This window comes from Gorilla gorilla, chromosome 23 (genome assembly GCF_029281585.2).
Source record: "Gorilla gorilla gorilla isolate KB3781 chromosome 23, NHGRI_mGorGor1-v2.1_pri, whole genome shotgun sequence".
In the NCBI taxonomy this organism is placed as follows: domain Eukaryota; kingdom Metazoa; phylum Chordata; class Mammalia; order Primates; family Hominidae; genus Gorilla; species Gorilla gorilla.
In genome coordinates, this window is record NC_086018.1 from 40,546,718 (window position 1) to 40,574,323 (window position 27,606).

Here is a 27,606-nt window from a genome sequence, read left to right on the forward strand (position 1 = left end):
ACTTCATACACTCCTATGTCTCTGGATGTGGCTACTATGTTAACATAAAAAAGGGGTGAGAAGATAAGATCTTAAGAATTCCCGCCAGAATCCACGCCCTCCAGAATCCACGCCCTCCCCCACCCCCGCTTGCTGCTGCTTTTGTGAGCCCTTTTAAGGAGACTGGGAGAGGATGTTCTTAGCAGTTCTCAGCCACTTCAACCTGCAGACATTGATTGAGGCCCTACTGTGTGCAAGGTCCTCTGGTAGACGCTATGGGGAAAAACAAAGTTGAATGAGACCTTTTTCCACTTTTTAGGGCAGACATCCAGCCAGAGAGGCAGCCAGACCCAATGGACTGCAACACCACGTAGGGGTGAGGGGCAGGTGGCAGCAGCAGTAATGGAGATGGGGAGATGCATTTCACCTGGGAGGATCGTAGAGCGCTTCCTGGAGCAGGTGATTCTGAACTATGCCTTAAAAGAAGGGTATGATTTCAATGGTAAAGGCAAAGGGGAACTGTGTTCCGGGCTGAAGGAGCAGCGTAAGCAAAGATACAGAAGTGTGAAAACTGGGGGCAGGTGCATAGAATGAACAGCCCAACATTCCTGGAGTTGAACGTGGTATAAAGGAGAGAGGGGCTCCAGAGAAGGCTTTCCATGCCGGGGCAGGAATCCACCTCCCTCCAGCAGGCGGTGTGAAGCACCGGAGACTCCCACACAGGGAAGTAAGATCGGAGCTACAGCTGAGCTCCAGGGGGTTGCTGGTGGCATGGCGCAAAGTGATTTCTCTTGTCTTCTTGGGGCGACGACGAGCTAGCCAGCCCAGGGGGTGGGAGGCGGGGAGGGTCACAGGAATGAAAGTGAAGAGAGGCAGGTGGGGAAAGGCTGAGGTGTGATAACAGGATGTGAGTGTGAAGATGAGGATGGGGGCAGGGGGGCGGTGGAAGTGGGGGACTGAGGCCGCGAATCTGCTGGACAGAGGAGGGGGTGGGTGCGTCTGTGTTGAAGGGGCTGGTAGAGCCACAGCAGATTGAGATGGAGGTCAGGTCCCCACCCCGGAGTCAGGCTGGAGCCTGGCGCCCAGGCATAAATTTGGTGTCATCAGTGAAGAGGGTCTGCCAATGGGTCCTCAGGGCAGAAGAGGAAAGAGACCAACCCACCTCACAGGGGTCATGTCCTCAATGCCTCTGTCACTCCAGGATATTTGACCCCTTGTATAACTTGTAAAAGGGTCCAGGCCCATAGAAAGCCAAACTGTTTACTGAGCTGATGGACTGTACCATGCATGGACTTTTCTAGAAGCAGTCTTGTCATCTCCCAGCCTCTAGCCTCCCCAGGGCCTCACCACTCAGAATAAGGGCCAAGCTCCTCGGCCCCACATGCAAGGCCCGTTGTAACCTAATGCCATACCAAGCTCCAGTCCATCATCCGCCCTTGCCCACTTTTTCTAGCCATTGACAACCTTCCCTGCATTGCAGCTCCACCGGGAAGCTCCCTTAACTTCTGCAGCCCAAGGTCTTCTCTGTCTCCAGGGGTTGGCTCCCCTGTCCCGGTCCAGGGAGAACTCGCTGTAAAGATCTTTCCCCACCTTAGCGTGCTGTACTGTAGCTCGCCACTCATGAGCGCTGCTGGACTGGAGCCCGAGGGACCACATCCCATTTACTCCCAGAGCTTCCAACTAGCAAACGGTAGTGAAGGAACAGGAAGTCCTGTTTTGAGAGCCCCCAGCTAAACTGGGCTTCCAGTACCAGAGCAGCCAGCAACCTGCCCTAAGCAGAAAGGTAGGGGGCTAGACGTGGATGTGTGCAGTACACCTTTCACAGGATACTTCTTGTAACTAGTGGACAACCTCATGCCTAGTGTCTGACCTATGACCAGAAGTCCTTCACATGGGAAAGGCCCTAGTGGCTCTGGTGAGACCCATGTCCGGTTTATGCTGCCTGACCATTGCTCTGGCACCGGGAGCCCGGCCTAGGGCAGCCCCTGGTTGTTCTGATGGAAAGTGCAAATTCAACCCACCACCGCAGGAGGAAACAAGTCCAAAGATTTTTAATACAGAACCTGGGCAAGGAAAAGTGTAATGAGACTGGAAGGAAGTCCTCGTCCCTGGTCACGGGAGGCAGGAGTGAAGAGTCAGGCAGAAAGAATGCGTGGCAACTAACAGCAGATAGAAGGGAATGATCATGGGTCAATAAGTTTGCTGACCAAACGCCTGACTGTTCTTTTTAAAGGAAGCACCAGAAAAGCAGGAGTGCAGTCTGCTAGGCAGAAGAGATGCCTCTAAGCGTTATTTTATTTTTTAGTGGTTGTGGTGGTGGGGGTGGGTGGGTCTCACTATGTTGCCCAGCCCTGGTCTCGAACTCCTGGCCTCAAGCAATCTTCCTGCCTTGGATTACAGACCTGAGCCTATTCCCACCCTGTCAGGCCTCTAACTTCTTATCTCTGCAGTCCTTTGGGTGTGGTGTAGACCTGGAAACTGCCAAGGGTGACTGTGTAGGGACCAGCCCCACAGGGTCAGTGGGTTTTTCTCCCCGTGTGCAGAGATGAGAGATTGTAGAAATAGACACAAGACAAAGAGATAAAAGACACCTGGGCCCAGGGGACCACTACCACCAAGACGCAGAGACCGGTAGTGGCCCCGAATGCCAGGCTGTGCTGATATTTATTGGATACAAGACAAAGGGGCAGGGTAAGGAGTGTGAGCCATCTCCAATGATAGATAAGGTCACGTGGGTCACATGTCCATGGGACAGGGGGCCCTTCCCAGCCTGGCAGCCAAGGCAGAGAGAGAGGAGAGAGAGACAGCTTACGCCATTATTTCTGCATATTAGAGACTTTTAGTACTTTCACTAATTTGCTACTGCTATCTAGAGGGCAGAGCCAGGTGTACAGAGTGGAACATGAAAGTGAAACAGGAGCGTGACTGCTGAAGCACGGCATCACAGGGAGACGGTTAGGCCTCCAGATAACTGTGGGCGATCAGTCAGGCCCTCCACAAGAGGTGTGGAGCAGAGTATTCTCTAAACTACCCCGGGGAAAGGGAGACTCCCTTTCCCGGTCTGCTAAGTAGCAGGTGTTTCTCCTTGGCACTGATGTTACCGCTAGACCACGGTCCGCTTGGCAACGGGCGTCTTCCCAGACCCTGGCATTACCGCTAGACCAAGGAGCCCTCTGGTGGCCCTGTCTGGGCATAACAGAAGGCTCACACTCCTGTCTTCTGGTCACTTCTCGCTATGTCCCCTCAGCTCCTATCCCTGTATGGCCTGATTTTTCCTAGGTTATGATTGTAGAGCGAGGATTATTATAATATTGGAATAAAGAGTAATTGCTACAAACTAATGATTAATGGTATTCATATATAATCATATCTATGATCTATATCTAGTATAACTATTCTTATTTTATATATTTTATTATACTGGTACAGCTTGTGCCCTCGGTCTCTTGCCTCGGCACCTGGGTGGCTTGCCACCCACAGACTGAGCCCTGCTTCTGGTAGGAAAAATTTGAATCTTATCAAAATGGATGCCAAGGCAACATAAAATTATAAGAAATCACTATCAGTACTTGGCCGGGCATGGTGGCTCACGCCTATAATCCCAGCACTTTGGGAGGCCGAGGCAGACAGATCACGAGGTCAGCAGATCGAGACCATCCTGGCTAACACGGTGAAACTCCGTCTCTACTAAAAAAAATACAAGAAAAATTAGCCGGCATGGTGGTGGGTGCCTGTAGTCTCAGCTACTAGGGAGGCTGAGGCAGGAGAATGGCGTGAATCCGGGAGGTGGAGGTTTAAGTGAGCCGAGATCGTGCCACTGCACTCCAGCCTGGGCGACAAAGCGAGACTCTGTTTCCAAAAAAAAAAAAAAAAAAAAAAAAAAAGAATTCACTACCAGTACTTATTTGTCTTAGACTTGCCACTGTTTCAGACTCAAAGGGTGCACTTTCCCTCTTTCATTGTAGGATTTAGTGCAGGAATCTGCTCACCCCAAACATCCTCTTCATAACTTGGGGTTTTCGATCCTTTCCAGGCAGATATTGTTTATAATCCCTCACCTGGAGGGTTCCTCCACGTCCCCAATTTATACATTCATTTGTTCACCTGTACAACAATTTTTTTTTTTTTTTTTGAGACGGAATCTCGCTGTCGCCTAGGCTGGAGTGCAGTGGTGCGATCTCGGCTCACTGCTGGCTCCGCCCCCCGGGTTCACGCCATTCTCTGGCCTCAGCCTCCATAGTAGCTGGGACTACAGGCGCCCGCCACCTCGCCCGGCTAATTTTTCGTATTTTTAGTAGAGACGGGGTTTCACCATGTTAGCCAGGATGGTCTCGATCTCCTGACCTTGTGATCCGCCCGCCTCAGCCTCCCAAAGTGCTGGGATTACAGGCGTGAGCCACCGCGCCCGGCTTGTACAACAATTATTAAGACTGGCTTGTGCCAGGCTCTGCTGAGAATCCTAGGACACAGTGGGGACACGGACGCAGGCTGTCCGTCAAGGGGGCTAGTAAGCCACTAAACAAAGGGTAATCTTCAGCCCTGTGGCGCGGGCCAGCGAGCATTCAGAGGCCCAACTCGCTGTGGCTGCTCCCCGGGTCTGGTCCCGCGCGGACGTGGGGGCGGCCATCAGGACTGCCCGGGGGTTGGCGCCCTGCTGGGTTCCAAGCCGGTGGGCGCCGACAGTGTGGCGGGAAGGTGGGGCCTGGCGGGTGGGGGCGCGGCCTGGCGAGTGGGGGTGGGCCTTCCTGGGGTGGAACCGGCGGCTGTGGGAGCAGGGCCCCCCCGGGGCTCGGGCAGGGCGGTGGGAAGGCGGGGCCTTCTGAGTGGGGACGGGGACTGCTGGAGTTGGCGGGCCTGCCTGGGGTGGGGCGGGGCGGCCTAGGGGTGAGGCCGGCGGCCGTGGGAGCGGGACCTGCCAGGGCGCAGGGAGGGCGGGGTGAAGGCAGGGCGTGAGGTGTGGAGGTGTAGCCTGCCTGGGGTGGGGCGGGGCAGGACAGCTTAGAGATAGGGCCCGGAATTGCGGGCGTCACTCTGCTCCTACGACCTAGCCAGGCGTGAGGGAGTGACAGCAGCGCATTCGCGGGACGAGAGCGATGAGTGAGAACGCCGCACCAGGTCTGACGAGGAGGCCTTGTGCCACTGCCCACCCACCTGGTTGGGACAGTAGAAGAGGGCGGGATGGAGTGGAGGGTTCGACGACCGCGTCGCCCTCCTGGGTGTCGCAGCTCCTTCCTCGGCAGTCCCGGGGCATGAGAGCGCGACCGGCCAGGAGTTGGGGGTCCCGGGACACGGCCGCACGTGGCCTCCCAGGGTTCCAGGAGCCCCTGAGTTAGCCGAGCATGCGCGTGGGTGTCGGGGGTGCGCAAGTCTCCAGCCTTGCAGAGACGGAGGACGCTGCCAGATGTGGGGGCAGCGGTGGGTCCTGGAGTCCCACCGCCTGCCCTAAATTTCCACTCCGCCCTTGTCGCCCAGTGTGACCTTGGGCATGTACTGCAGCTCCCAGTGCCTCAGTTTCCTGCTCTGTGGAGGGAGAGTGACAGTGGTCCCACCTGCTGCATGTGTGAGGGTTTGGCACCCCTCTGGCCTTTGGGAAAGGCTTAGGAAACGGACTGTTTCTTTACTCCGGTTTTACAGGAAAGGAAACAGGCTCAAGACGTTTTAGTAACTCGTCCAAGGTTACCCAGCCAGCAACTGGTAGGGTCCAGGCCTGAACAGTGCCCCAGCCCCAGCACATTCTAGAAGGTTCTGCCCCAGTTTAAATGGGGTGCATGCTGTGAGGCCTGTCCCAGGTTTTTCCGGCTTAGCTTCTCTGTCCCTCCTCTGGGAGTCTCCACTCCCATGTCTGACTCTCTCCCCATAACCTTCTGGGGCAGCTAAGGGTCTGAGTCCCTCTGGACATGAGCCCCTGGCTCAAGCACATCAGGCAGAGATAAGGGGCTCAGGGAGCACCAGCTTCATGGATGAATGAATGAAGGAATGAAAGACCCGGCTGTGTCTTTCAGGTCTGATCTCAGAGCTGAAGCTGGCTGTGCCCTGGGGCCACATCGCAGCCAAAGCCTGGGGCTCCCTGCAGGGCCCTCCAGTTCTCTGCCTGCACGGCTGGCTGGACAATGCCAACTCCTTCGACAGACTCATCCCTCTTCTCCCGCAAGGTGTGAGGCTGGGGCTGAAGGGAAGGCCAGGGGGAAAGTGGGCAAGAAGGTGAGGGGGGAGGCCTGCAGGGGAATGAGGAGGGCGGGGAGACAGCTGGCATAGACACCTCTTCCTACCCTCCAACCCGTTTCTCTCTGTTTCAGACTTTTATTACGTTGCCATGGATTTCGGAGGTCATGGGCTCTCGTCCCATTACAGCCCAGGTGTCCCATATTACCTCCAGACTTTTGTGAGTGAGATCCGAAGAGTTGTGGCAGGTAAGAAACAGTGTGTATTTTCGGCGGTGTGGGGGGTGCCCTAGGGCACCCCCTCTTATCACTGGAGTTGGGGTAGGATCCAGGAAGCAGCACTGGCCTGGGAGTGGGGCCTGGGCTCTGGCCCCAGGTCTGCCAGCAATTCACGGGAGATCTTGGGAAAGTTGAAGAGTTCGCTTCCTCCAGTGGGTCCCCCAAGCTAGTCTTCTGGGTGGACACCCCAGATGCTGGGAAGGGATTTCCTGAGCCTGGGGACTAGAAGCAAGATCGTGGGCTGAGCCTGTGCCCAGCCGGACCTTCTGGCTCCTTGCATTTCCAGCCTTGAAATGGAATCGATTCTCCATTCTGGGCCACAGCTTCGGTGAGTACACTGGCCAGGAGCTGACCGGGCCCTGAGTAGGGCTGGGAGGGAAGGATAGGAGCTGCTGCCCCACCCCTTTCCCCTGCACTTATGAGATCTGCAAAGAGAGATGAGAGGGTCAGTCAGAGGTTGACCACTGTACCCTCTGACCTCAGGCAACTGCCGCAAGGGACACAGGGATGAGGGAAATGTGGTCTTTTGAGTGGTCAGGTCTGATGAAGGGGCCATCATGGCCCAGATGCTGAGCCCCCAGCCACCCATATGGAGCCCCCCTCTCCCTCCACCACTGGTGGGAAGAAGCTTTTTCTTTTTTTTTTATTGATCATTCTTGGGTGTTTCTCGCAGAGGGGGATTTGGCAGGGTCATAGGACAATAATGGAGGGAAGGTCAGCAGATAAACAAGTGAACAAAGGTCTCTGGTTTTCCTAGGCAGAGGACCCTGCGGCCTTCCGCGGTGTTTGTGTCCCTGGGTACTTGAGATTAGGGAGTGGTGATGACTCTTAATGAGCATGCCGCCTTCAAGCATCTGTTTAACAAAGCACATCTTGCACCACCCTTAATCCATTTAACCCTGAGTGGACACAGCACATGTTTCAGAGAGCACAGGGTTGGGGGCAAGGTCACAGATCGACAGGATCCCAAGGCAAAAGAATTTTTCTTAGTACAGAACAAAATGAAGTCTCCCATGTCTACTTCTTTCTACACAGACACGGCAACCATCCGATTTCTCAATCTTTTCCCCACCTTTCCCCCCCTTCTATTCCACAAAACCGCCATTGTCATCATGGCCCGTTCTCAATGAGCTGTTGGGTACACCTCCCAGACGGGGTGGTGGCCGGGTAGAGGGGCTCCTCACTTCCCAGTAGGGGCAGCCGGGCAGAGGCGCCCCTCACCTCCCGGACGGGGCGTCTGGCCGGGTAGGGGGCTGACCCCCCCCACCTCCCTCCCGGACGGAGCGGCTGGCCGGGCGGGGGGCTGACCCCCCCCACCTCCCTCCCGGACGGGGCGTCTGGCTGGGCGGGGGGCTGGCCCCCCCACCTCCCTCCCGGACGGGGCGGTTGGCCGGGCGGGGGGCTGGCCCCCCCACCTCCCTCCTGGACGGGGCGGCTGGCCGGGTGGGGGCTGACCCCCCCACCTCCCTCCCGGACGGGGCGGCTGGCCCGGTGGGGGACTGACCCCCCCACCTCCCTCCTGGACGGGGGGCTGACCCCCTCACCTCCCTCCCGGACGGGGCGGCTGGCCGGGCGGGGGGCTGACCCCCCCACCTCCCTCCCGGACGGGGCGCTGACCCCACCACCTCCCTCCCGGACGGGGCGCTGACCCCCCCACCTCCCTCCCTCCCTCCCTCCCTCCCTCCCTCCCGGACGGGGCGCTGACCCCCCCACCTCCCTCCCTCCCTCCCTCCCTCCCGGACGGGGCGCTGACCCCCCCCCGCCTCCCTCCCGGACGGGGCGCTGACCCACCCCCCCGCCTCCCTCCCGGACGGGGCGGCTGGCCGGGCCGAGGGGCTCCTCACTTCCCAGTAGGGGCGGCCGGGCAGAGGCGCACCTCACCTCCTGGACAGGGCGGCTGGCCGGGCAGGGGGCTGACCCCCCCACCTCCCTCCCGGACGGGGCGCTGACCCCCCCAGCTCCCTCCCGGACGGGGCGGCTGGCTGGGCAGAGGGGCTCCTCACTTCCCAGTAGGGGAGGCTAGGCAGAGGTGCTCCTCACCTCCCGGACGGGGCGGCTAGCCGGGCGGGTGGTTGACCCCCCCACCTCCCTCCCGGACGGGGCGGCTGGCCGGGCGGGGGGCTGACCCCCACCTCCCTCCCGGACGGGGTGGCTGCGGGGCGGAGACGCTCCTCACTTCCCAGTAGGGGTGGCTGCCGGGTGGAGGGGCTCCTCACTTCTCGGACGGGGCGGCTGCCGGGCGGAGGGGCTCCTCACTTGTCAGATGGGGCGGTTGCCGGGCGGAGGGTCTCCTCACATCTCAGACGGGGCAGCCGGGCAGAGACGCTCCTCACCTCCCAGACGGGGTCGCGGCCGGGCAGAGGCGCTCCTCACATCCCAGACGGGGTAGCGGGGCAGAGGCACTCCCCACATCTCAGACGATGGGCGGCGGGGCAGAGACGCTCCTCACTTCCTAGATGGGATGGCGGCCAGGCAGAGACGCTCCTCACTTCCCAGACGGGGTGGCGGCCGGGCAGAGGCTGCACTCTCGGCACTTTGGGAGGCCAAGGCAGGCGGCTGGGAGGTGGAGGTTGTAGCGAGCCGAGATCACGCCACTGCACTCCAGCCTGGGCACCATTGAGCACTGAGTGAACCAGACTCCGTCTGCAATCCCGGCACCTCGGGAGGCCGAGGCTGGCGGATCACTCGCGGTTAGGAGCTGGAGACCAGCCCGGCCAACACAGCGAAACCCCATCTCCACCAAAAAAATACGAAAACCAGTCAGGTGTGGTGGCGCGCGCCTGCAATTGCAGGCACTCGGCAGGCTGAGGCAGGAGAATCAGGCAGGGAGGTTGCAGTGAGCCAAGATGGCAGCAGTACAGTCCAGCCTTGGCTCGGCATCAGAGGGAGACCGTGGAAAGAGAGGGAGAGGGAGACCCTGGGGAGAGGGAGAGGGAGAGGGAGACCCTGGGGAGAGGGAGAGGGAGCAGAGGGAGAGGGAGCTCATCTCTCTTATTCACTCGGGAAGAAGCTTTAAGGTATGCAGCTGGGGAGGGAGTGAGGGAATGTCACCCACAGCTCTTTTGTCCCCCAGGTGGCGTCGTGGGCGGAATGGTGAGTAGATGGCTTTGTCTGGCCAACTGGGGCTCCCTTGGGTGGGGTGGGGAGGGGAGCACAGAGGAGGAAGGAGAAGGTACCTGGGACAGAAAGTGCCTCCTCCTGTCACAGTGATAGTCGTTATACCAGGAAGTTGGTGTAAACGGTGGAGACTCCTGGTAAGTTCATGTTTCCACACCCCCATACCCGGTCCCACAGCACCCTGGAGTCCAGCCATCACCAAGGTCTGGAGCTCAGTGCTGGGTGCAGACTTAGGGGTGGTGGGGGAAGGCACACCATAGGATAGAAGATTCTCCTCTGGCCTCTTGGTCAGCACCCTCCCCCCAGCCTAAAAGATGTTTCGGGGAACTCCAGGGTCCCCAGGGAAAGGCGGGAGTGTCCTTTCCTTCTTCCCCCTATTCATTCTCCCCTTTTGGCATCCTCACAGTTTTCCTGTACCTTTCCCGAGATGGTGGATAAACTTATCTTGCTGGACACACTGGTATTTCTCCTGGAATCAAATGTGAGAAGCGGGCTTTCGTGCATGCTGTCATTAGGGAGGACCTGGGCCCCGGGCAGTGCTTCCAGCCCTGCTTCCTTTGGTGGACACTAGGGAAGCACGAGGAGGTGACAGAGGGTGGGAAAGAGGAGTCAGGGACACGCTCCCCAACAGAGGACAGCCTTCTGCTGCTTTATACCCCTAGCAGTGGTCAGGAGAAGGGGTGTGGGGGGACCCCTTGGAAACTGGATGTGTGGCTTGGGATCTGCAGAATGCCAGGCTGATCACACAGTGGCAGGCAGTGGAAGGAGGGCAGCAGCCATAGGTGGAAGATGTTCTAGGGCACACAGCTGGGCCGGCACACTGCACTCACACCCAGTCGAATGCCTTTGCACTGTGTCCACATTGCACCACCACACATGACAGCCCTAAATGTGAACTGAAGGAACAAGTACTGACCCCTCTGATCACCACTACCCATAACCAGTACTGTCTCTGCATCTGAGTCCTGGCCTGGTTTACCTGCTGGGTGACCCTTGGCAAGTTACTTTGCCTCTCTGGGCCTTAGTTCCCGCACGTGTAAAATGAGGTTGGACTCAATGACCTGGCCAGCTCTGACATCCTGTCATTTTCTTGCCAAGGTCTCAGCCTCTCAATTGTGACACAAGTCTCATCAGTTTCAGTTTTCTTGTCCATAGAATGACCACAGATCGGCCAGACACGGTGGCTCAAGCCTGTAATCCCAGCACTTTGGGAGGCTGAGGCGGGCAGATCACCTGAGGTCAGGATTTCGAGACCAGCCTGACCAACATGGAGAAACCCCGTTTCTACCGAAAATACAAAATTAGCTGGGCGTGGTGGCACATGCCTGTCATCCCAGCTACTCGGGAGGCCGAGGCAGGAGAATCGCTCGAACCCAGGAGGCGGAGGTTGCAGTGAGCCGAGATCGCGCCATTGCACTCCAGCCTGGGCAACAAGAGTGAAACTCCGTCTCCAAAAAAAAAAAAAAAATGACCGCAGATCCCATAAGGACAAAAATCATGTCCATCTCTGTCACCACATCCCCAATCCTGGCACCTAGTAAGGGCTCAGTAAATGTTCCTTGCATGAGCTCAGCTAGCTCAGGGGCTATTGTAAGGATCCAGTTTATAGATGGCAGACAGCAGACACTCCCTTTTTTCTGCATTTCACCCACTGAATTGACAAGTGCAGTGCCCCCAGGAGTTTCCTCCTGGGTGAGTCAAGAGGGGCATTTAGTTCTCTTGTCCTCCATTCTCAGGGGTGGGTAGATGGGAGTTGCCCCCCTCTGCAGCCCCAGGCAGTGGACCTGAGGCTGTCCTCACAGAGTGAGCCACACATCGTGGGGGAGCTTGGAAGCCCCAGAACTGCGCCCTTTCTGCCAGTCCCTTTCTGCAACCGAGAATGATGGCATTCGTTGAACCAGATGAAACTGCCAACCCCAGATGGTTCGTGGCCTCCGGACCCTAATTTCATGCCTTTGCAAAGCACTTGGCAGTTGACAGAGATTCCCCTTCCTCTCCATCATCCCACCTGACCTCTTCAACTGTCCCTGGTCGCAGGCAAGACCAGGCTGGCTGTGACTGAGGCGAAGCAAAGACTCGTTCAGAATCGTGGGGCTGACTAGCCAGGGCTGGGGCTGTGTGCCCCTTTGCCGAGAGGGGCTCAGCTGAGAGCAGAGGGCAGGGCTAGGAGGGGCAGAGACCTCGTCTGCAGCCTGGATCCCTGGTCATCAGCCAACTGTGCCTCCTTAGGAAATGGAGAACTTGCTGACCTACAAGCGGAGAGCCATAGAGCACATGCTGCAGGTAGAGGCCTCCCAGGAGCTCTCGCGCGTGTTCAGCCTGAAGCAGCTGCTGCAGAGGTGGGTGCCCGGTGTGGACGGGGAGCTTGTGGGGTCCAGGGGAGGACACCCCATGAGACGTGGGGAAGCTTCTTTCTCCCTCTCACCCAACAAGCCTGTTTCTCCCTGGGGTCACGCTGAGCACCAGGCTTCCCAGGGTCTTCAGGGACGTTATCTCCTTTCCCTCTGCCCCTGCTCCAGCCATGCACCTTACTTCCAATACCCTCCCCACACCTCTCACGCACCCGCCTCTCCCCCAAGCACATGCTGCTTCCACGCCTTCTCTCCCCTCTGGGACTCCAGCCTGGGCTCCCTTACCTGGAATTCTCCCCTGTGCTTGCTCACTGGCTTCCCCACTCCTTGGGGCCTCAGCTGGGAACCCTGCCCTGACACCCCAAGGCGAGCTGTCCCTCCCTGCCCTGCAGGTAAACACACCGTCCAATAAGAGCCTATTGAAGCCTCTGTTTCCCGAGGCGTGTGAACCCCGCAACCCCCACTATGGCTGATTTGGTCATGTTTGTGTCTCCTGCATCTGGCAGTGGGCCTAGTAGGTCAGAGCTCCACACATATTTGTTGTCTGAAGGAGGAGAAGCCCCCCACTGCCCCACCACACGCATGCGCACACAAACCCACACACACACACACCCTGCCGCTGTAAACGTGACATCGAGACACGGGACACAGGCCAGGCGCAGTGGCTCACGCCTGTAATCCCAGCACATTGGGAAGCTGAGGTGGGAAGATAGCTTGTGCCCAGGAGTTAGAGACCAGCCTGAGAGAGATAGCGAGACCCTGTATTTAAAAAAAAAAAAAAAAAAAAATTAGCTGGTTATGGTGGCACACGCCTGTGGTCCCAGCTACTCAGCAGCCTTAGTTGGGAGGATTGCTTAGCCCCAGGAGGTCGAGGCTGCAGACAGCCATGATCATGCCACTGCACTCCAGTCTGGGTGACAAGAGTGAGACCCTGTCTCAATTAAAAAGAATACAAGGTCCAGGCACGGTGGCTCATGCCTGTAATCCCAGCACTTTGGAAGGCCGAGGTGGGCAGATTACGAGGTCAGGAGATTGAGACCATCATGGCTAAGCTGGTGAAACCCTGTGTCTACTAAAAAATAAAAAAAATTAGCCAAGCGTGGTGGTGGCAGGCGCCTGAATATCTATCCAGAAGAGGGGTTAGACATTCTCTAGATGTAACGAAGAATGGCATGAACCCAGGAGGCAGAGCTTGCAGTGAACCCAGATGGCGCCACTGTACTCCAGCCTGGGCAACAGAGCAAGACTCTGTCTCACAAAAAAAAAAAAAGAAAAAAAAATCACGAGACACATGCACGCTTTGTGGGTGACCTCCCTTTTGCTGCCCTTGTCTCCATTTTGTTTTGTTTTGTTTTGTTTTGTTTTGTTTTTGGAGACCAAATCTCGCTCTGTTCCCCAGGCTAGAGTGCAGTGGCACAATCTCAGCTCACTGCAACCTCTGCCTCCTGGGTTCAAGTGATTCTCATGCCTCAGCTTCCCAAGTAGCTGGGATTACAGGCACGTGCCACCACGTCCAGCTAAGTTTTGTATTTTTAGTAGAGATGAGGTTTTACCATGTTGGCCAGGCTGGTCTCGAACTCCTGACCTCAGGTGATCCGCCCATCTTGTCCTCCCAAAGTGCTGGGATTACAGGCATGAGCCACCGTCCCCGGCCCTCCTCTCCTTTTTATCTGACTTCCTTTTTATTGGCCTCCAGGCACCCAGCATCCTTCTGTCTCCCCCCAGGTTACTGAAGAGCAATAGCCACTTGAGTGAGGAGTGCGGGGAGCTTCTCCTGCAAAGAGGAACCACGAAGGTGGCCACAGGTAAGGGACTCTGCTGTCCAAGGCCATTTTATATTTGTCACTATTCTTACCGAGGATGTCAAGGACTTGCCTTAGACCAGGCAGGATACTAAGCGCTTTGTAAACAGCATCTCACTGAATCCCCCTCCTGCCTCACCGTCATCCCATTTAGAGCAGGAGAAACCAAGGCTCAGCATTGCCAAGCAACCCGGGTGAGGCCATACAGCTATTGCACATCCCAGAAAGCCACGCTCTGGGAGAGTTTGGTCAGGTGTCTTGGACTAAATGTTGGTGAATGTCATGGCCATGCTCTGCTGGATCTGGGGTGGGTGCCCAGTGCCAGAGGCAGGCTGTGAGGACGTCCCAGGGGCTGAGTGACTTGGGAGAGGCTTTTCACAATGGAGAGGTGGAGCTGGTGTGTCTTGGTTTCAGAGCAGCTTCTGGCACAAGCGATTTGTGTACTTTGCTTTTTACCCAGGAATTTTTTTCTTTCGTTCTTTTCTCTTATGAGACAAGGTCTTGCTCTGTCACCTAGGCTGCAGTGCGGTGGCACCATCATGGCTCATTGCAGCCTCCACCTCCCGGGCTCCAGAGATCGTCCCACCTCAGCCTCCTGAGTAGCTGGGACTAGAGGTGTGAGCTACTGTGCCTGGCCCAAGAAATGTTTTCTAAGGGTCTGCTACAGGCCCGGCTCAGTGAGGCTGCAGCGAGCAAGAGCCGACTGTCCCTCTCAGTGGGGCCAGACCTCCTGCACCACAATTCCAGGGGCTGCTGCGCACAAATGGCGCCCCCTGGAGTTGAGTAAGGAAGAGTCTGGGCAGAAGCCTAGATTCTTGGAAGAGAAGCAGATGATAAACAGGTGAACAGGCACATGAGCGGTTAGACATTCTCTGGATGTAATGAAGGAAATACACGGTGCTCTAGAAGAGACTCATGGCGGGGCCTGCTTCAGAGCAGTGGTCCAGGAAGCAGCTCTCCCAAGGTGAGGGAACAGCTGGAGGGAGATGGTGTCGTCGGATGGAAAATGTGCTAAGTTGGGCAACACAACCTGGCTTCCTGACACTGCCAGCTCAGTGATCTTGGGACAGTCCCTTCCCTTTTAGACTCCCCTTGTTTGCTCAGGTGACAAACAAGGTCTTGGGTTTTTTGCGCTCATTGGACCAGGTGAGGTGGGCATGTGCCTTCCCTTTATAAAGTGCTGAGTGAGGCAGGGGGTTAGAAACTCCAGCACCTGGGGGCGGGGTGGGGGTAGGGGCGTGTCGTGGAGTTGAGGGTGCAGGCCGGGAGGGAGGCTATGGGCTGTGTAGGGACTTTGGAGCTGGAGGCAGCCCACCCTGGTAGGCAGCTGGGCCGGTGCTAATCAAGTGGGAATTCAGTCTCGTGTGGCCAGGATTACGAGTTGCTCAGCTCTGCAGTTGATCTGCTGAGGTGAGTATTTTTAGTTGTCTTGAGTCCAGAAATGGACAGCATCCCCTGAGGGTCTAAGGAGCGGCACCTGTGGGCTGTTTTGGCCTCGGGTCGCCAGTTTGGGACCAGTTGGGTCTTCGTGATCATCTTGGGTGAACCTTTATCTTGCCTCCCTGGAAACCCATCATGGGGAGGGGAGGTCAAGGACTCCGGGCCCAGGCTTCCTGGACATGCCTCACAGATGGCTGACCTAGGGAGCCCCAGGCACAGAAGTGAGCTAATCTGGAATGAGGCTGGGGAATTCGATTAGGCACAGGTCACAGGAAACAGTAAATGCAGGATGCTGACCAGGCACCCCTATGTGGGTGTCAGGGGGGTGAGGGAACAGGCAAGAGGGAGGGCTGAGAAAGAGGTGACCCCTGGGTCTGGGGAAGTGGTCAGCTGGCTGGAACGTTGTGTGCAGACAAGCCCTCTGCAGCAGTTGTGGCCTTTTGGGACCCAGCATTAACCTAAAAGAAGACAGTACCCAGCCAGAACCCCCCACCCAGTGCCTCAAGGACAATGTAGGTTCCTCCCAAATGCTTCCCTCCAACCCCAGAGCCCCTGAGAGTTCACATTCTATTCTGAACTGGGATAACTTCCCTTCCCCGCCCCCATCATCCAACCTGATCCCTCCAGAATCTGGAGCTTAAACAACCAAGACACATTCCCCCACAGTTCCGGAGTTCAGGGTCCAAGGTCAAGGCCTCGGCAGGGCTGGTTCCTTCTGAGGGCTGTGAGGGAGTATCTGTTCCCACCTCTCTGGCTGCTGGGAGCCTCAGGAGCCCGTTGGCTTGTGTGTGAGGTTCTCTGGGTGGGTTACAGAGTGCGTGAGAAGGGGAGGGCTCGTGGAGGACGCAGAGTGGGGAGGGCAGTGAGCATTGTTGGAGAGGCTGCAGCTCCACTTCCTCTTTTGAATAGGAGGGTCTGGGTGGGCCTCATGAGAAGGTGACTTTTGAGCAAAGCAGTGAAGGTACGGGAGCTGCTCCCACGGACTCCAGGAGGAGAAAGGAGCTGGCAGGACAGGCCTGGAGGTGTGAGCTGGTGGTGCAGGATGGGGAGAGAGCAGCAGAGATGAGCTCTTTATCTTCTCAAATAAGTTCAAGCCCCACAATACTGGCTTTCTGGAAACCATCTTGAGGTGTTCCCATGAAGGAGGGAGGAGCCCACTCTGCCTGGGGTGCCCTAAGGACAGAGGGACAGTCTGTGTCAGTCTGGCCCAGCGTATTCACACATGCCTGTAATCCCAGCACTTTGGGAGTCCAGGTGGGAGGACTGTTTGAGGCCAGGAGTTCAAGACCAGCCTGGGCAATACAGGGAGACACCCCCATCTCTACAAAAAATTCAAAAATAAACGGCATGGTGGCACACCTGTGGTCCCAGCTACTTGGGAGGCTGAAGTGGGAGACTCACATGAGCTCAGGAGTCGGAGGCTGCATTGAACCTTGATTGTGCCACTGCACTCTAGCAAGACCCTATCTTTTTCTGTTTTTTTTTTTTGTTGTTGTTGTCGTTTTTGTTTTCAACAGGGTCTTGCTCTGTCACTCAGGCTGGAATGCAGTGGCGTGACCATGGCTCACTGCAGCCTTGGCCTCATGGGCTCAGGCGATCCTCCTACCTCAGCCTCTTGAGTAGCTGGGACCACAGGTGTGCAGACCACACCTAGCTAATTTTCGTATTTTTTTGTAGAGATGGGGTTTCGCCATGTTGCCCAGGCTGGTCTCGAACTCCTGAACTCAAGCGATCCTACTGACTCGACCTCCCAAAATGGTGGGATTACAGGTGTGAGTCACCATGCCCAGCCAACTCTGTCTTAAAAACAAAACAAAAATATCTGGCCCCTGAAGCCCCGTGCTGTGGGGGAGGCTCAAATCTTTCTCATAAGCTGGACTGCATACAGGTTGCAGATAATAATTTGTTTAACTTGTGCAGTTGAATCAAAAACATTTGGCATGGGGGGAATTTTGAATAGATTGCCCACATTTTATTTATTTTTTATTATACTCTTTTTATTTTTTGGAGGAAGGGCCCAAGGGCCAGAGCAGAAGGGCTATTATTTTAAATAGAAAGATTTTATGTAAAAATACAGATTTCTAGACCAGGCACAGTGGCTCATGCCTGTAATCCCAGCACTTTGGGAGGCTGAGGTGGGTGAATCACCTGAGGTTGGGAGTTCGAGACCACCCTGACCAACATGGAGAAACCCCGTCTCTACTAAAAATACAAAATTAGCTGGTCGTGATGGCGCATGCCTGTAATCCCAGCTACTCGGGAGGCTGAGGCAAGAGAATCACTTGAACCCGGGAGGTGGAGGTTGCAGTGAGCTGAGATCATACCATTGCACTCTAGCCTGGGCAACAAGAGTGAAACTTCGTCTCAAAAAAAAAAAAAAAAAAGAAAAGAAAAGAAAATATGTCTTTTGTATGGCTTCTGGAATTTGAGTCATAGTTAAAAGGTCATGCTTGATACTAATATTATTTTGGGTCTAGCACTAGCATTTAAATATTTACTACATTGGATCCTTATCTTGTATACAGAGTGAGGTTTGCATCTGACTTCATCTTTTTCCAGATGGCTCCTCAGGTGCCTAATGCCATTTTTAGACAAGTCTATCTTTACCCTGTTCATGTAAGGGGCTGCCTTGGTCAGACACTGAATGCCCATCTGTACTTGGGTCTGTCTCTGACTGCCTGTCTATGATCTTACTGTACCACACATTTTAAACTGAGGCCCGACACAGGATTTTTTTTTTTTTTTTTTTTGAGACGGAGTCTTGCTTTTGTCGTCCAAGCTGGAGTATAATGGCACAATCTCGGCTCACCGCAACTTCCACTTCCTGGGTTCAAGTAATTCTCCTGCCTCAGCCTGCCAAGTAGCTGGGATTACAGGTGCCCACCACCACGCCTGGCTAATTTTTGTATTTTTAGTAGAGATGGGGTTCACCATGTTGGCCAGGCTGGTCTCGAACTCCTGACCTCAGGTCATCCACCTGTCTCGGCCTCCCAAAGTATTGGGATTTCAGGCGTAAGCCACCGCACCCGGCCTGAGGATTTTCATATCTGACGGGACCGTCTCACTTCATGGCTCTTTAACAGAGTTTTTCTACTAGTCTTTTTTCTTTTCCTTTTTGAGACAGGGTCTTGCTGTGTTGACCAGACTGGATTGCAGTGGCAGGATCTCGGCTCACTGCAGCCTCTGCCTCCCGGGCTCAAAGAACCCTTCCACTTCAGTCTTCCCAGTAGCTGGGACTACAGGAGCATGCCACCATGCTCGGCGAGTGTGTGTGTGTGTGTGTGTGTAACAAGGCTGTTTATTTCACCTGGGTGCAGGCGGTCCGAGTCCGAAAAGAGAGCAAAGGGTGATGGGATGACTACCCTACGTGTGTGTGTGTGTGTGTGTGTGCGTGTGTGTGTGTGTGTAACAAGGCTGTTTATTTCACCTGGGTGCAGGCGGGCCGAGTCCGAAAAGAGAGCAAAGGGTGATGGGATGACTACCCTACGTTCTCCTACAAATGGACCTTGAGAGCTTGTTTGGAGGTTCTAGCAGGGGAGCGCAGCTACTCGTATACCCTTGACCGAAGACCGGTCCTCCTCTATCGGGGATGGTCGTCCTCTTCGACCGAGCGCACAGTTTTGGGAGGGATGCACATGGAGCGGTGAGGGAGGAAGGGGACACCCGCCTAGCCAGCCAGATCAGCCGAATCAACCCTGGCAATCAATGGGGTGACAGATGTCGCAGCCAGATCACCCTCACATCCTTTTCTTCTTTTTTTTTGAGACGGAGTCTCACTCTGTCACCTGGGCTGGAATGCAGTGGCTGGATCACGGCTCACTGCAACCTCTGCCTCCCGGGTTTAAGCGATTCTCCTGCCTCAGCCTCCCGAGTAACTGGGATTACAGGCACCCGCCACGATGCCCAGCTAATTTTTGTGTTTTTAGTAGAGACCAGGTTTAACCATATTGCCCAGGCTGGTCTTGAACTCCTGACCTCGTGATTCACCTGCCTCGCCCTCCCAAAGTGCTGGGATTACAGGCTTGAGCCACCATGCCCGGCCTTGGCTAATTTTTTAGTTTTTTTGTGTAGAGATGGGGTCCTGCTCCATTGCCCACGCTGGTCTCAAGTGATCCTCCCACTTCGGCCTCCCAAAGTGCTGGAATTACAGGTGCCTGACCTCCTGCTATTCTTACCTGTGTAATTTTTCCACGTGAACTTTAGAATCAGGTGGTTTAGGCCCCCCACCAAAAAAATCTTGTTGGTATATCATATATGTATGGTTTTTTAGTGTTTTTTGTTTGTTTGATTTTTTGAGACAGAGTCTTGCTCTGTCGCCTAGGCTGGAGTGCAGTGGCACGATCTCAGCTCACCACAACCAGTGACACCATTGGTACTTATTTGCTTCTTTATAGTGACTAAAGGAATGAAGGAGTTTCTCAGAGACGAGAGCTCCACCGTCCACGAGGCTATTAGCCTAAGCTCTCGCCCTCATTCTGCACCGGCCCTTTGGGGTGGCTGGTGAGGGCCCATGTGGGCTGACAGGTCTGTGGCCAGGTGGCCGTGGTCGAGCCCTGCTCCAGCTGGACCCCAGGACAGGGAGTCCTGGGCAGCTGAGGACGTTGGGGGCAGGTGGGAGAAATGGGCCCTGGCTGGAAAGGCCTGGGGGGTTCCAGCAAAGTCACGGAGCGTCCCCTGACCCTGATGGACAGCATTGACGCCGCTGTCTTTGTGCTTCCGCCTCCAGGTCTGGTTCTGAACAGAGACCAGAGGCTCTCCTGGGTGAGTACCGCTGCCTCCGGGTCCCCCGCCAAGGTTTGCCTGTTAGCGTCTTTGTCGTTTTTGAAAATTACAGGCCAGGCGTGGTGGCTCACGCCTGTAATCCCAGCTACTCAGGAGGCTGAGGCAGGAGAATCGCTTGAATGGGAGGCAGAGGTTGCAGTGAGCCGAGATAGCACCACTGCACTGCAGCCTGGGCGACAGAGCGAGACTCCATCTCAAGAAAAGAAAAAAAAAAAAAGAAATTACATAGCTGACATAATACATAATGATTGTCAATTTAACCGTTGGTAAGTGTGCACTTCAGTGGCATTAAATACCGTCGATGGAGGTGAGGAGAGGAGGGAGACATGCCAGGCACTGGCTGCTGCACAGGGAAAAGCTCGAAGTCAGCTCGGTGCATCTGTTGAGAGGGGGGATTCCTGATAGAGGCTGTGAAGATTAAAGAGGGGAGGGGCAGGATGACCAAGGTTCTCAAAAAACAGCGTCCCACCTGGAGGCCTGTGTCACTGGAGCACTTGTATTAATAGAAACTTGGCCATCTCTGCCAGTGAGGGGCTGTAGGACCTTGGGCAAGGTGCTTACCCTCTCTGAGCCTTGGTTGTCTCACGTGCAAAAAGAAAGTGCTTTCATTCGCTCAGCTGGTTTATGAGCAGCTTGGCTAGGGGAGCCAAGCCCTGGGCCTGCTTTTGAAGGGTTGTTGTCGAGACTAGGTGAGGTCATGTGTGTTGAGTGGCCTTCCACAGTGCTGTCGCTTCAGGTGCTCATGGCCGGTGCTATTTTGTGATTGTTAAAAAATGGTAGAACACTGGACACATGTGAGACACTGTCATTAGAGGTGGGGACGCTCTAACTGCAGGGAGACCGCTGAGAGCTGCTGCCCAGGCCCAGACCAAGAGATGAGGCTTGGACCAGGGCGTCAGCCGATGGTCCGGGAATGTTAACGTGTTTGTCTTTGATCATGTGGGATTTGTTCTTGAGCATGGTGTCAGGTAGTGATTCATTTTCTTTTCTTTTTTGTTTTAAAAGTTCGATTTTTCTTTAATTTTATTATTATTATTGATACAGAGTCTCGCTCTTGTTGCAAAGGCTGGAGTGCAATGGCACTATCTCAGCTCACGGCAACCTTTGCCTCCCAGGTTCGAGCAATTCTCCTGTCTCAGCCCCCAAGTAGCTGGGATTACAGGCACCCACCACCACACCTGGCTCATTTTTGTGTTTTTAGTAGAGATGGGGTTTCACCATGTTGGCCAGGCTGGTCTCGAACTCCTGACCTCAGGTGATCTGCCTGCCTCGACCTCCCAAAGTGCTGGGATTACAGGCATGAGCCACAGTGTTCAGTCTATTTGAATTGTAGAGACAGGGTCTCCCTCTGTCACCCAGACTGGAGTGCCATGGCTCAATCATGGCTCATGCAGCCTCAACCTCCTGGGCTGAAGTGATCTTTCCACCTCAGCCTCCCGAGTAGCTAGGACTACAGGTGTGCACTATCACACCCAGCTAAGTTTTTTACTTTTGTAGAGACAGGGTCTTGCCGTGTTGCCCAGGCTGGTCTTGAATGCCTGGGCTCAAGCTATCCTCCCGCCTCAGTTTCCCAAAATACTGGGATTACAGGTGTGAGCCACTGCAGCCAGCCATCGTAATTGTTTTTCTAGATGAACAATACCAGCTGTTGGGTGGTCCTCCCTACCCACCGAGGCTCACTCACTGGTGGTTTGTCCCTTGTGTGTGCTGACCTTCATGGTGGGAGTTTATTGCCAGATCCTAGTCAATCTGGCTTTTGGAGATGCCCCCTTCCCTGTCCTTAGGGACCATGTCTTATGTGACCTGTTCTGTAGTGGGAGCTGTGATCACCCATAATGCTGGAAGGAGGAGGCTTCCCAGGGATGGAAAGACTTCGTTAGGACATAAACTAAATTGCAGAAGATACACATTACAAGATGGAGGTGGCCCAAAATTCTCTTTTATTTTTTAGGTTTCTGGCCAGCTAAGTTTAAGTTTCTGCAGTTGCTCATGCCTGTAATCCTAGCACTTTGGGATGCCAAGGCGGGCAGATCACTTGAGGCCAGGAGTTAAAGACCAGCCTGGCCAACATAGAGACAGCGTTTCACCACCAAAAAATACAAAAATTAGCTGGGCGTGGTGGCACACACCTGTAGTCCCAGCTACTCAGGAGGCTGAGGCAGGAGAATCGCTTTAACTCGGGAGGTGGAGATTGCAGTGAGCTGAGATCGCACTACTGCACTCCAGCCTGGGAGACAGAGTGAGACCCTGTCTCAAAAAAAAAAAAAAATCATTTTCATAAATTTTTTCTTTTTTTTTTTTTTTGAGAGAGTCTCACTCTGTCGTCCAGGCTGGAGTGCGGTGGTGGGATCTCAGCTCACTGCAACCTCCACCTTCTGGGATCAAGTGATTGTCCTGCCTCAGCCTCCCAAGTAGCTGAGATTACAGGCACCCTCCACCATGCTGGGTTAATTTTTTGTATTTTTCGTAGAGGCAGGGTTTTGCCATGTTGGGAAGGCTGGTTTCGAACTCCTGACCTCAGGTGATGTGAATTTTTTTTTTCTTGCAAAGGAACATTTCACAAATTTTCGTATCATGCTTGCACAGGGGCCACGCTAATCATCTCTTTGCTGTTCCAATTTAGCAGTATATGTGCTGCTGAAGCAAAGCACCTACATTCTATTTATTTATTTATTTAGAGACCAAGTCTTACTCTGTCATCCAGGGTGGAGTGCGCTGGCCCAAGTTTGGCTCCCTGCAACTTCTGCCTCCTGGGTTCAAGCAATTCTCCTGCCTCAGCCTCCCGAGTAGCTGGGATTACAGGCGCCTGACACCAGGCCCAGCTAATTTTTTGTAATTTTAGTAGAGATGGGGTTTCACCACGTTTGCCAGACTGGTCTTGAACTTCTGACCTCAGGCGATCCACCCGCCTCAGTTTCCCAAAATGGTGGGATTACAGGCGTGAGCCACTGTGCCCAGTCTAATTTTCATATTTTTAGTAGAGACAGGGTCAAGTTTGCCTGTTCACCTTGTGCCCAGGAAGCCCCTCCTGTGTGCAGTCCCGAAAGGCTTGGTCACACCCCGCTGTGAGATGTGGCAGCTGACATATGAGAACACATATGGGAACAGTATGGGAACCCGTTTCAGGGAAGGCACTTCAGGTCATTTTAGTCTGAGAAGCAGAAAATAGCTGGAGGGCCAGGGTGGAAACAGGACAGTGAGTTTTCACTGGTGTGTGTGTGTGTGTTCATAGCAATTTTATATTCACAATGGTGGAGGAGTATCGGGTGTGACTTAGTGGAGCTGGTCCTTACGGGAGCTTCCCGGAATTAATCCACTCAGTTGCATTTATGAAGCTTCTCCTCTGCACTCCATGTGCTGAGAACTAGGGATAGAGAAAATGCTGAGAGCTCCTGCCCTTAGAGTCCCCAGATCAGAGCAGCACAGTCCAATGGAAGCAAAGCCTCACAGAACTTGACATTTGTCTAGCAGCTATATTAAAACAGGCCCAAGGCCGGGTGTGGTGGCTCACACCTGTAATCCCAGAACTTTGGGAGTCGGAGGCGGGCAGATCACCTGAGGTCAGGAGTTCAAGACCAGCCTGACCAACATGGTGAAACCCTGTCGCTACTAAAAATACAGAATTAGGCCTGGTGGTGCATGTCTGTAATCCCAGCTACTCGGTAGGCTAAGGCAGGAGAATCGCTTGAACCCAGGAGGCGGAGGTTGCGGTGAACTGAGATCGCGCCATTGCACTCCAGCCCGGGCAACAAGAGCAAAACTTGGTCTCAAATAAATAAATAAATAAATAAAGGCTCTAACAATTGTTCTCATATTTTAACATCCACAATGTGATTTAAGATGTAATCAACATAAAGCTTGATTGCATTATTTTGCATGCTAAGTTTTCCAAATCCAGCTTCGTGTCACACCTATAGCACATCTCACTCAAGCTGGCCACATCCCCGCCATCCAGACGTAAAACAGTCACAAGACAGGGCAGGCAGGGCTGCAGAGGAGGACGGCAGGGGCCATCATGGAGTGCGCATCCTGTAACTGTGGTCCCAGCAAGTTACTTCCTCCTGGCAAGAAGCCTGTCCCAGGCTGGCAGGGGACAGTCTGAAGTGCAGCCTATGGACTGGGAAACGGATGTGGAAGGGCCACACCTAAGTCCTAAAATCCAGGCCCAGAAGTGGCCCAACTCACTTCTCTGCCTTTAATCTCACAGCCATACCCGGTGGCAAAGGAGTATGGGAAATGGAGTCAGGCTGGGTAGCCACGAGCCCAGGAAGAGGGGAGAACAGACTTGGAGAGGGCAGGAGTCTCTGGCCACCAGGGGCTAAAGAGCCTTCGATGAGGCAGTGATGTGGTGGGGTCCTGGGCTCAGACCCAGGGTGGGTGGCTAAGGTGCCCTCGCCAGGGCTTAGCCACCCCAACAGAGATGGGTTTCATGCCCACGAGAGTGCCTGTGCCTTGTGACGAGAATTCACGTTTTTGTCTCTGCAGGTAGAGAACAGCATTGACTACGTCAGCAGGGAGCTGTGTGCGCATTACATCAGGAAGCTGCAGGCCCACGTCCTGTTGATCAAGTGAGTCTGGACCCATCCCCTTCAGTCACCAAGGAGACATGGGCACCAGGAATCTCCGGGAGGGGGCCTTGGCATGAGGCTCCAAGTTCTCTGCATGTCGACCACATCGCTGAGGCTCAAGATCTTTTTTGGGAAGTGCCCCTGGCAGCAGGGTCATGGAAGGAGGAAGGTCAGAGGAGGGGAGGGCTCAGGCAGCAGGGGCTGGGCCGGGGCTCTCCCATGCCTTTTCACAGGTGTCAGCGGGGGGCATGCCCAGGTAAGGCTCCATAACCAGTGAGCCCAATCTCGGCTCACTGCAACCTCTGCCTCCTGGATTCAAACGATTCTCCTGCCTCAGCCTCCCGAGTAGCTGGGACTACAGGCGCCCGCCACCAGGCCTGGCTTATTTTTGTATTTTTAGTAGAGACGAGGTTTTTGCCATGTTGGCCAGGCTGCTCTCCATCTCCTGACCTCATGATCCACCCGCCTCGGCCTCCCAGTGTTGGGATTACAGGCGTGAGCCACCGTGCGTGGCCCACCATAGACGATTTTTAAGCCATAAAAAGAAACGAAGCACTGACACGGGCTCCAGCATGGATGAGCCTTGAAAACATCGCACTAAGTGGACAAAGTCAGACACAACCGTCTACGTGTTATATGGCTGCATTCACGTTCAAGTCCAAATAGGGCACACTGCAGACAAAGCCAGGTCATGGTTGCTCAGGACCGGAAGCCTGTTGGGGGCAGGGGGGGTGCGGGGTGTGTGTGTGTGTGCGCGCACGCGTAAGCTCAGAGGTTCGCGATTTCTTTGGGGGCGATGAAAATGTCCTGTAATTGTGACGATGGCCTCAATGTATTAAAAACGACAGGATTGTAGACTTTCAACGGGAGGATTGTGAATACGTAAATTCTCTCTCAGAGCAAGTGTGGGCTCCAGCGCCTGTTCAGATCCCAGCTCTGCTGTTCAGGGCTGACTGGCCGAGTCCTGAACTCCCTGCGCCCCAGCAAGGCTGTGCCTTCAGCACTCGCTTGCGCCTGGCTTGTGGCAGCTGAGCGTGAGCTGAGCTTAACTGAGCCTCAAATCCAACCCAGGGTCAAGGGACCCAGCTGTGGGAGTTGGGGTAGCCCAGGCTTTGATTTCTCCTCAGAGGCCTCAACCCAGGGCAGGATGGGGGCAGTGCTGGGAGGCGGTTCTAAGATGAACCCCAACAACCCCCAACTCCTCACTTTCCAGAGCAGTCCATGGATATTTTGATCCAAGAGAGAATTACTCTGAGGAGTCCCTGTCGTTCATGATAGACACGATGAAATCCACCCTCAAAGAGGTAAGGCGGGGCTCAGGCAGCTGGTCGCCCACTCTGGTCCCACCTCACCCATCTCTTCTCATGCACTGGGAAGACCCCGGATCTGCCCCCAGGCCCAACAAGTGACCACCAGGATCTATCAGGCCTCATGCTCCACTGTGGTCAGTCCCTAGAGGCCTGGGGACACATGTAATCAGAATTAAGTAATCAGAATTAAGGAAACAGAGACCTTTGGTGGGGAACCCCTGCCAGGTTCAAGCTACTCTCGTGCCTCAGCCTCCTGAGTAGCTGGGATTACAGGCACCTGCCACCATGCCCAGCTAATTTTTATATTTTTAAGAGATGGGGTTTCACCATGTTGGCCAGGCTGGTCTCAAACTCCTGACCTCAGGCGATCCGCCCACCTTGGCCTCCCGAAGTGCTGGTTTTGTAGATGGGAGCCACCATACCCGGCCTAGTTGCACATTTTACAGGCTCCCAAACCACAGCAGAATACCCGACTGCCTCATCCCTCTGCACCCATCATGACAGTGGGCGTGCTGGCTGTAGCCAGAGGTGGCTTTTCCCCCAGGTTCCTGGGAGCACGTGGTGTTTTATGGTCACCTACCCACGAACACCTGACCCTGGGGCCTCTGCAGCTTTCTTGGCATTGTCACAAAGGGAAGAAGCCCACCTGTGGCTGGCCGGCTGCCAGGTCAGGGCCAAGGCAGGCAAGGCCTTCCTGTCTGGCTTTTTTTTTTTTTTTTTTGAGATGGAGTCTCGCTCTGTTGCCCAGGCTAGAGGGCACTGGCCCGATCTCGGCTCACTCCAAGTTCCACCTCCCAGGTTCACGCCATTCGCCTGCCTCAGCCTCCCGCGTAGCTGGGACTACAGGCGCCTGCCACCACGCCCGGCTAATATTTTGCATTTTTAGTAGAGACGGGGTTTCACTGTCTTAACCAGGATGGTCTTGATCTCCTGACCTCGTGATCCGCCCACCTCGGCCTCCCAAAGTGCTGGGAATACAGGCGTGAGCCACCGCGCCCGGCCCTGTCTGGCTTCTTGAAGGCAGACACAAGTCTGCAGGCTGCTCACGCCCCCATCTCATTATCTTTTCTCACGGGGACGTCTTCTGATACAATCACAGCAACCCTGGCCTCAGCCCCGCCCTGTCCCTGCCATGCAACTTCACAACTCAGCTGGCCTAGACCCCTGGGAGGCCTCCAAGTCCCTAGGGTTAGACACCTCCTGGGGTGCTATGGACTGTCGGGGCTCCAAGGAGCCGAGTGTGGGGGAAACTCACTGTGGGAGGCGCTCCTGACCTGCAGGGAGCTGGAAGGCTGTGGGAGGGCCCTGACCCCAGGGCCCATGGAGCTCCCTAGGCTCCTCTGGCCAACCTCACTACCCACCCCCTCCCCTCTCCAGCGATTCCAGTTTGTGGAAGTCCCAGGCAATCACTGTGTCCACATGAGCGAACCCCAGCATGTGGCCAATATCATCAGCTCCTTCTTACAGCGCACACACACGCTCCCAGCTGTAGCTCTGGGCCTGGAACTATGAAGACCTAGTGCTCCCAGACTCAACGCTGGGACTCTGAGTTCCTGAGCCCCACAACAAGGCCAGGGATGGTGGGGACAGGCCTCACTAGTCTTGAGGCTCACCCTAGGATGGTAGTCAGGGGAAGGAACGAGATTCCAACTTCAACATCTGTGACCTCAAGGGGGAGACAGAGTCTGGGTTCGAGGGCTGCTGTCTCCTGGCTAATAATCTCCAGCCAGCTGGAGGAAGGAAGGGCGGGCTGGACCCACCTAGCCTTTCCCTGCTGCCCAACTGGATGGAAAATAAAAGGTTCTTGTATTCTCACT

At 55.0% G+C, this 27,606-nt stretch overlaps 1 protein-coding gene and 1 non-coding gene across 5 annotated transcripts; one reads left to right on the forward strand and one right to left on the reverse strand.

Annotated features, from left to right (window-relative positions):
• Positions 1 to 282: 282 nt before the first annotated feature.
• SERHL2 (serine hydrolase like 2) lies at positions 283 to 27,604 on the forward strand. Of its 4 annotated transcripts, none has more exons than XM_055374782.2 (12): positions 288 to 438; positions 5,982 to 6,131; positions 6,276 to 6,389; positions 6,706 to 6,747; positions 9,493 to 9,512; positions 9,943 to 10,017; positions 11,766 to 11,875; positions 13,613 to 13,692; positions 19,856 to 19,890; positions 24,397 to 24,479; positions 25,693 to 25,783; positions 27,167 to 27,604. In XM_055374782.2, exons 1-12 carry the CDS (start codon positions 396 to 398, stop codon positions 27,299 to 27,301), a joined length of 978 nt encoding a protein of 325 aa, XP_055230757.1. In that variant the 5' UTR covers positions 288 to 395; the 3' UTR covers positions 27,302 to 27,604. The 4 variants fall into 4 exon arrangements, with proteins under 4 accessions (XP_055230759.1, XP_055230757.1, XP_055230760.1 ...); XM_055374783.2 differs by lacking the exon at positions 288 to 438 and adding an exon at positions 4,946 to 5,094; XM_055374784.2 differs by lacking the exon at positions 6,706 to 6,747 and having other exon boundaries at positions 283 to 438.
• LOC115931997 (U6 spliceosomal RNA) lies at positions 22,458 to 22,562 on the reverse strand. Its single transcript, XR_004068388.1, has one exon. It is a non-coding gene; the product is annotated as a U6 spliceosomal RNA (small nuclear RNA).
• Positions 27,605 to 27,606: the final 2 nt, after the last annotated feature.

Bases quoted from the DNA above. Each gene is read 5' to 3' on its own strand.
- SERHL2 (XM_055374782.2), top strand. From the start codon at position 396: ATGCATTTCACCTGGGAGGATCGTAGAGCGCTTCCTGGAGCAG. The intron at 6,748-9,492 runs GTGAGTACACTG...TTTGTCCCCCAG, and splicing joins CATTCTGGGCCACAGCTTCG to GTGGCGTCGTGGGCGGAATG. The intron at 9,513-9,942 runs GTGAGTAGATGG...GCATCCTCACAG, and splicing joins GTGGCGTCGTGGGCGGAATG to TTTTCCTGTACCTTTCCCGA.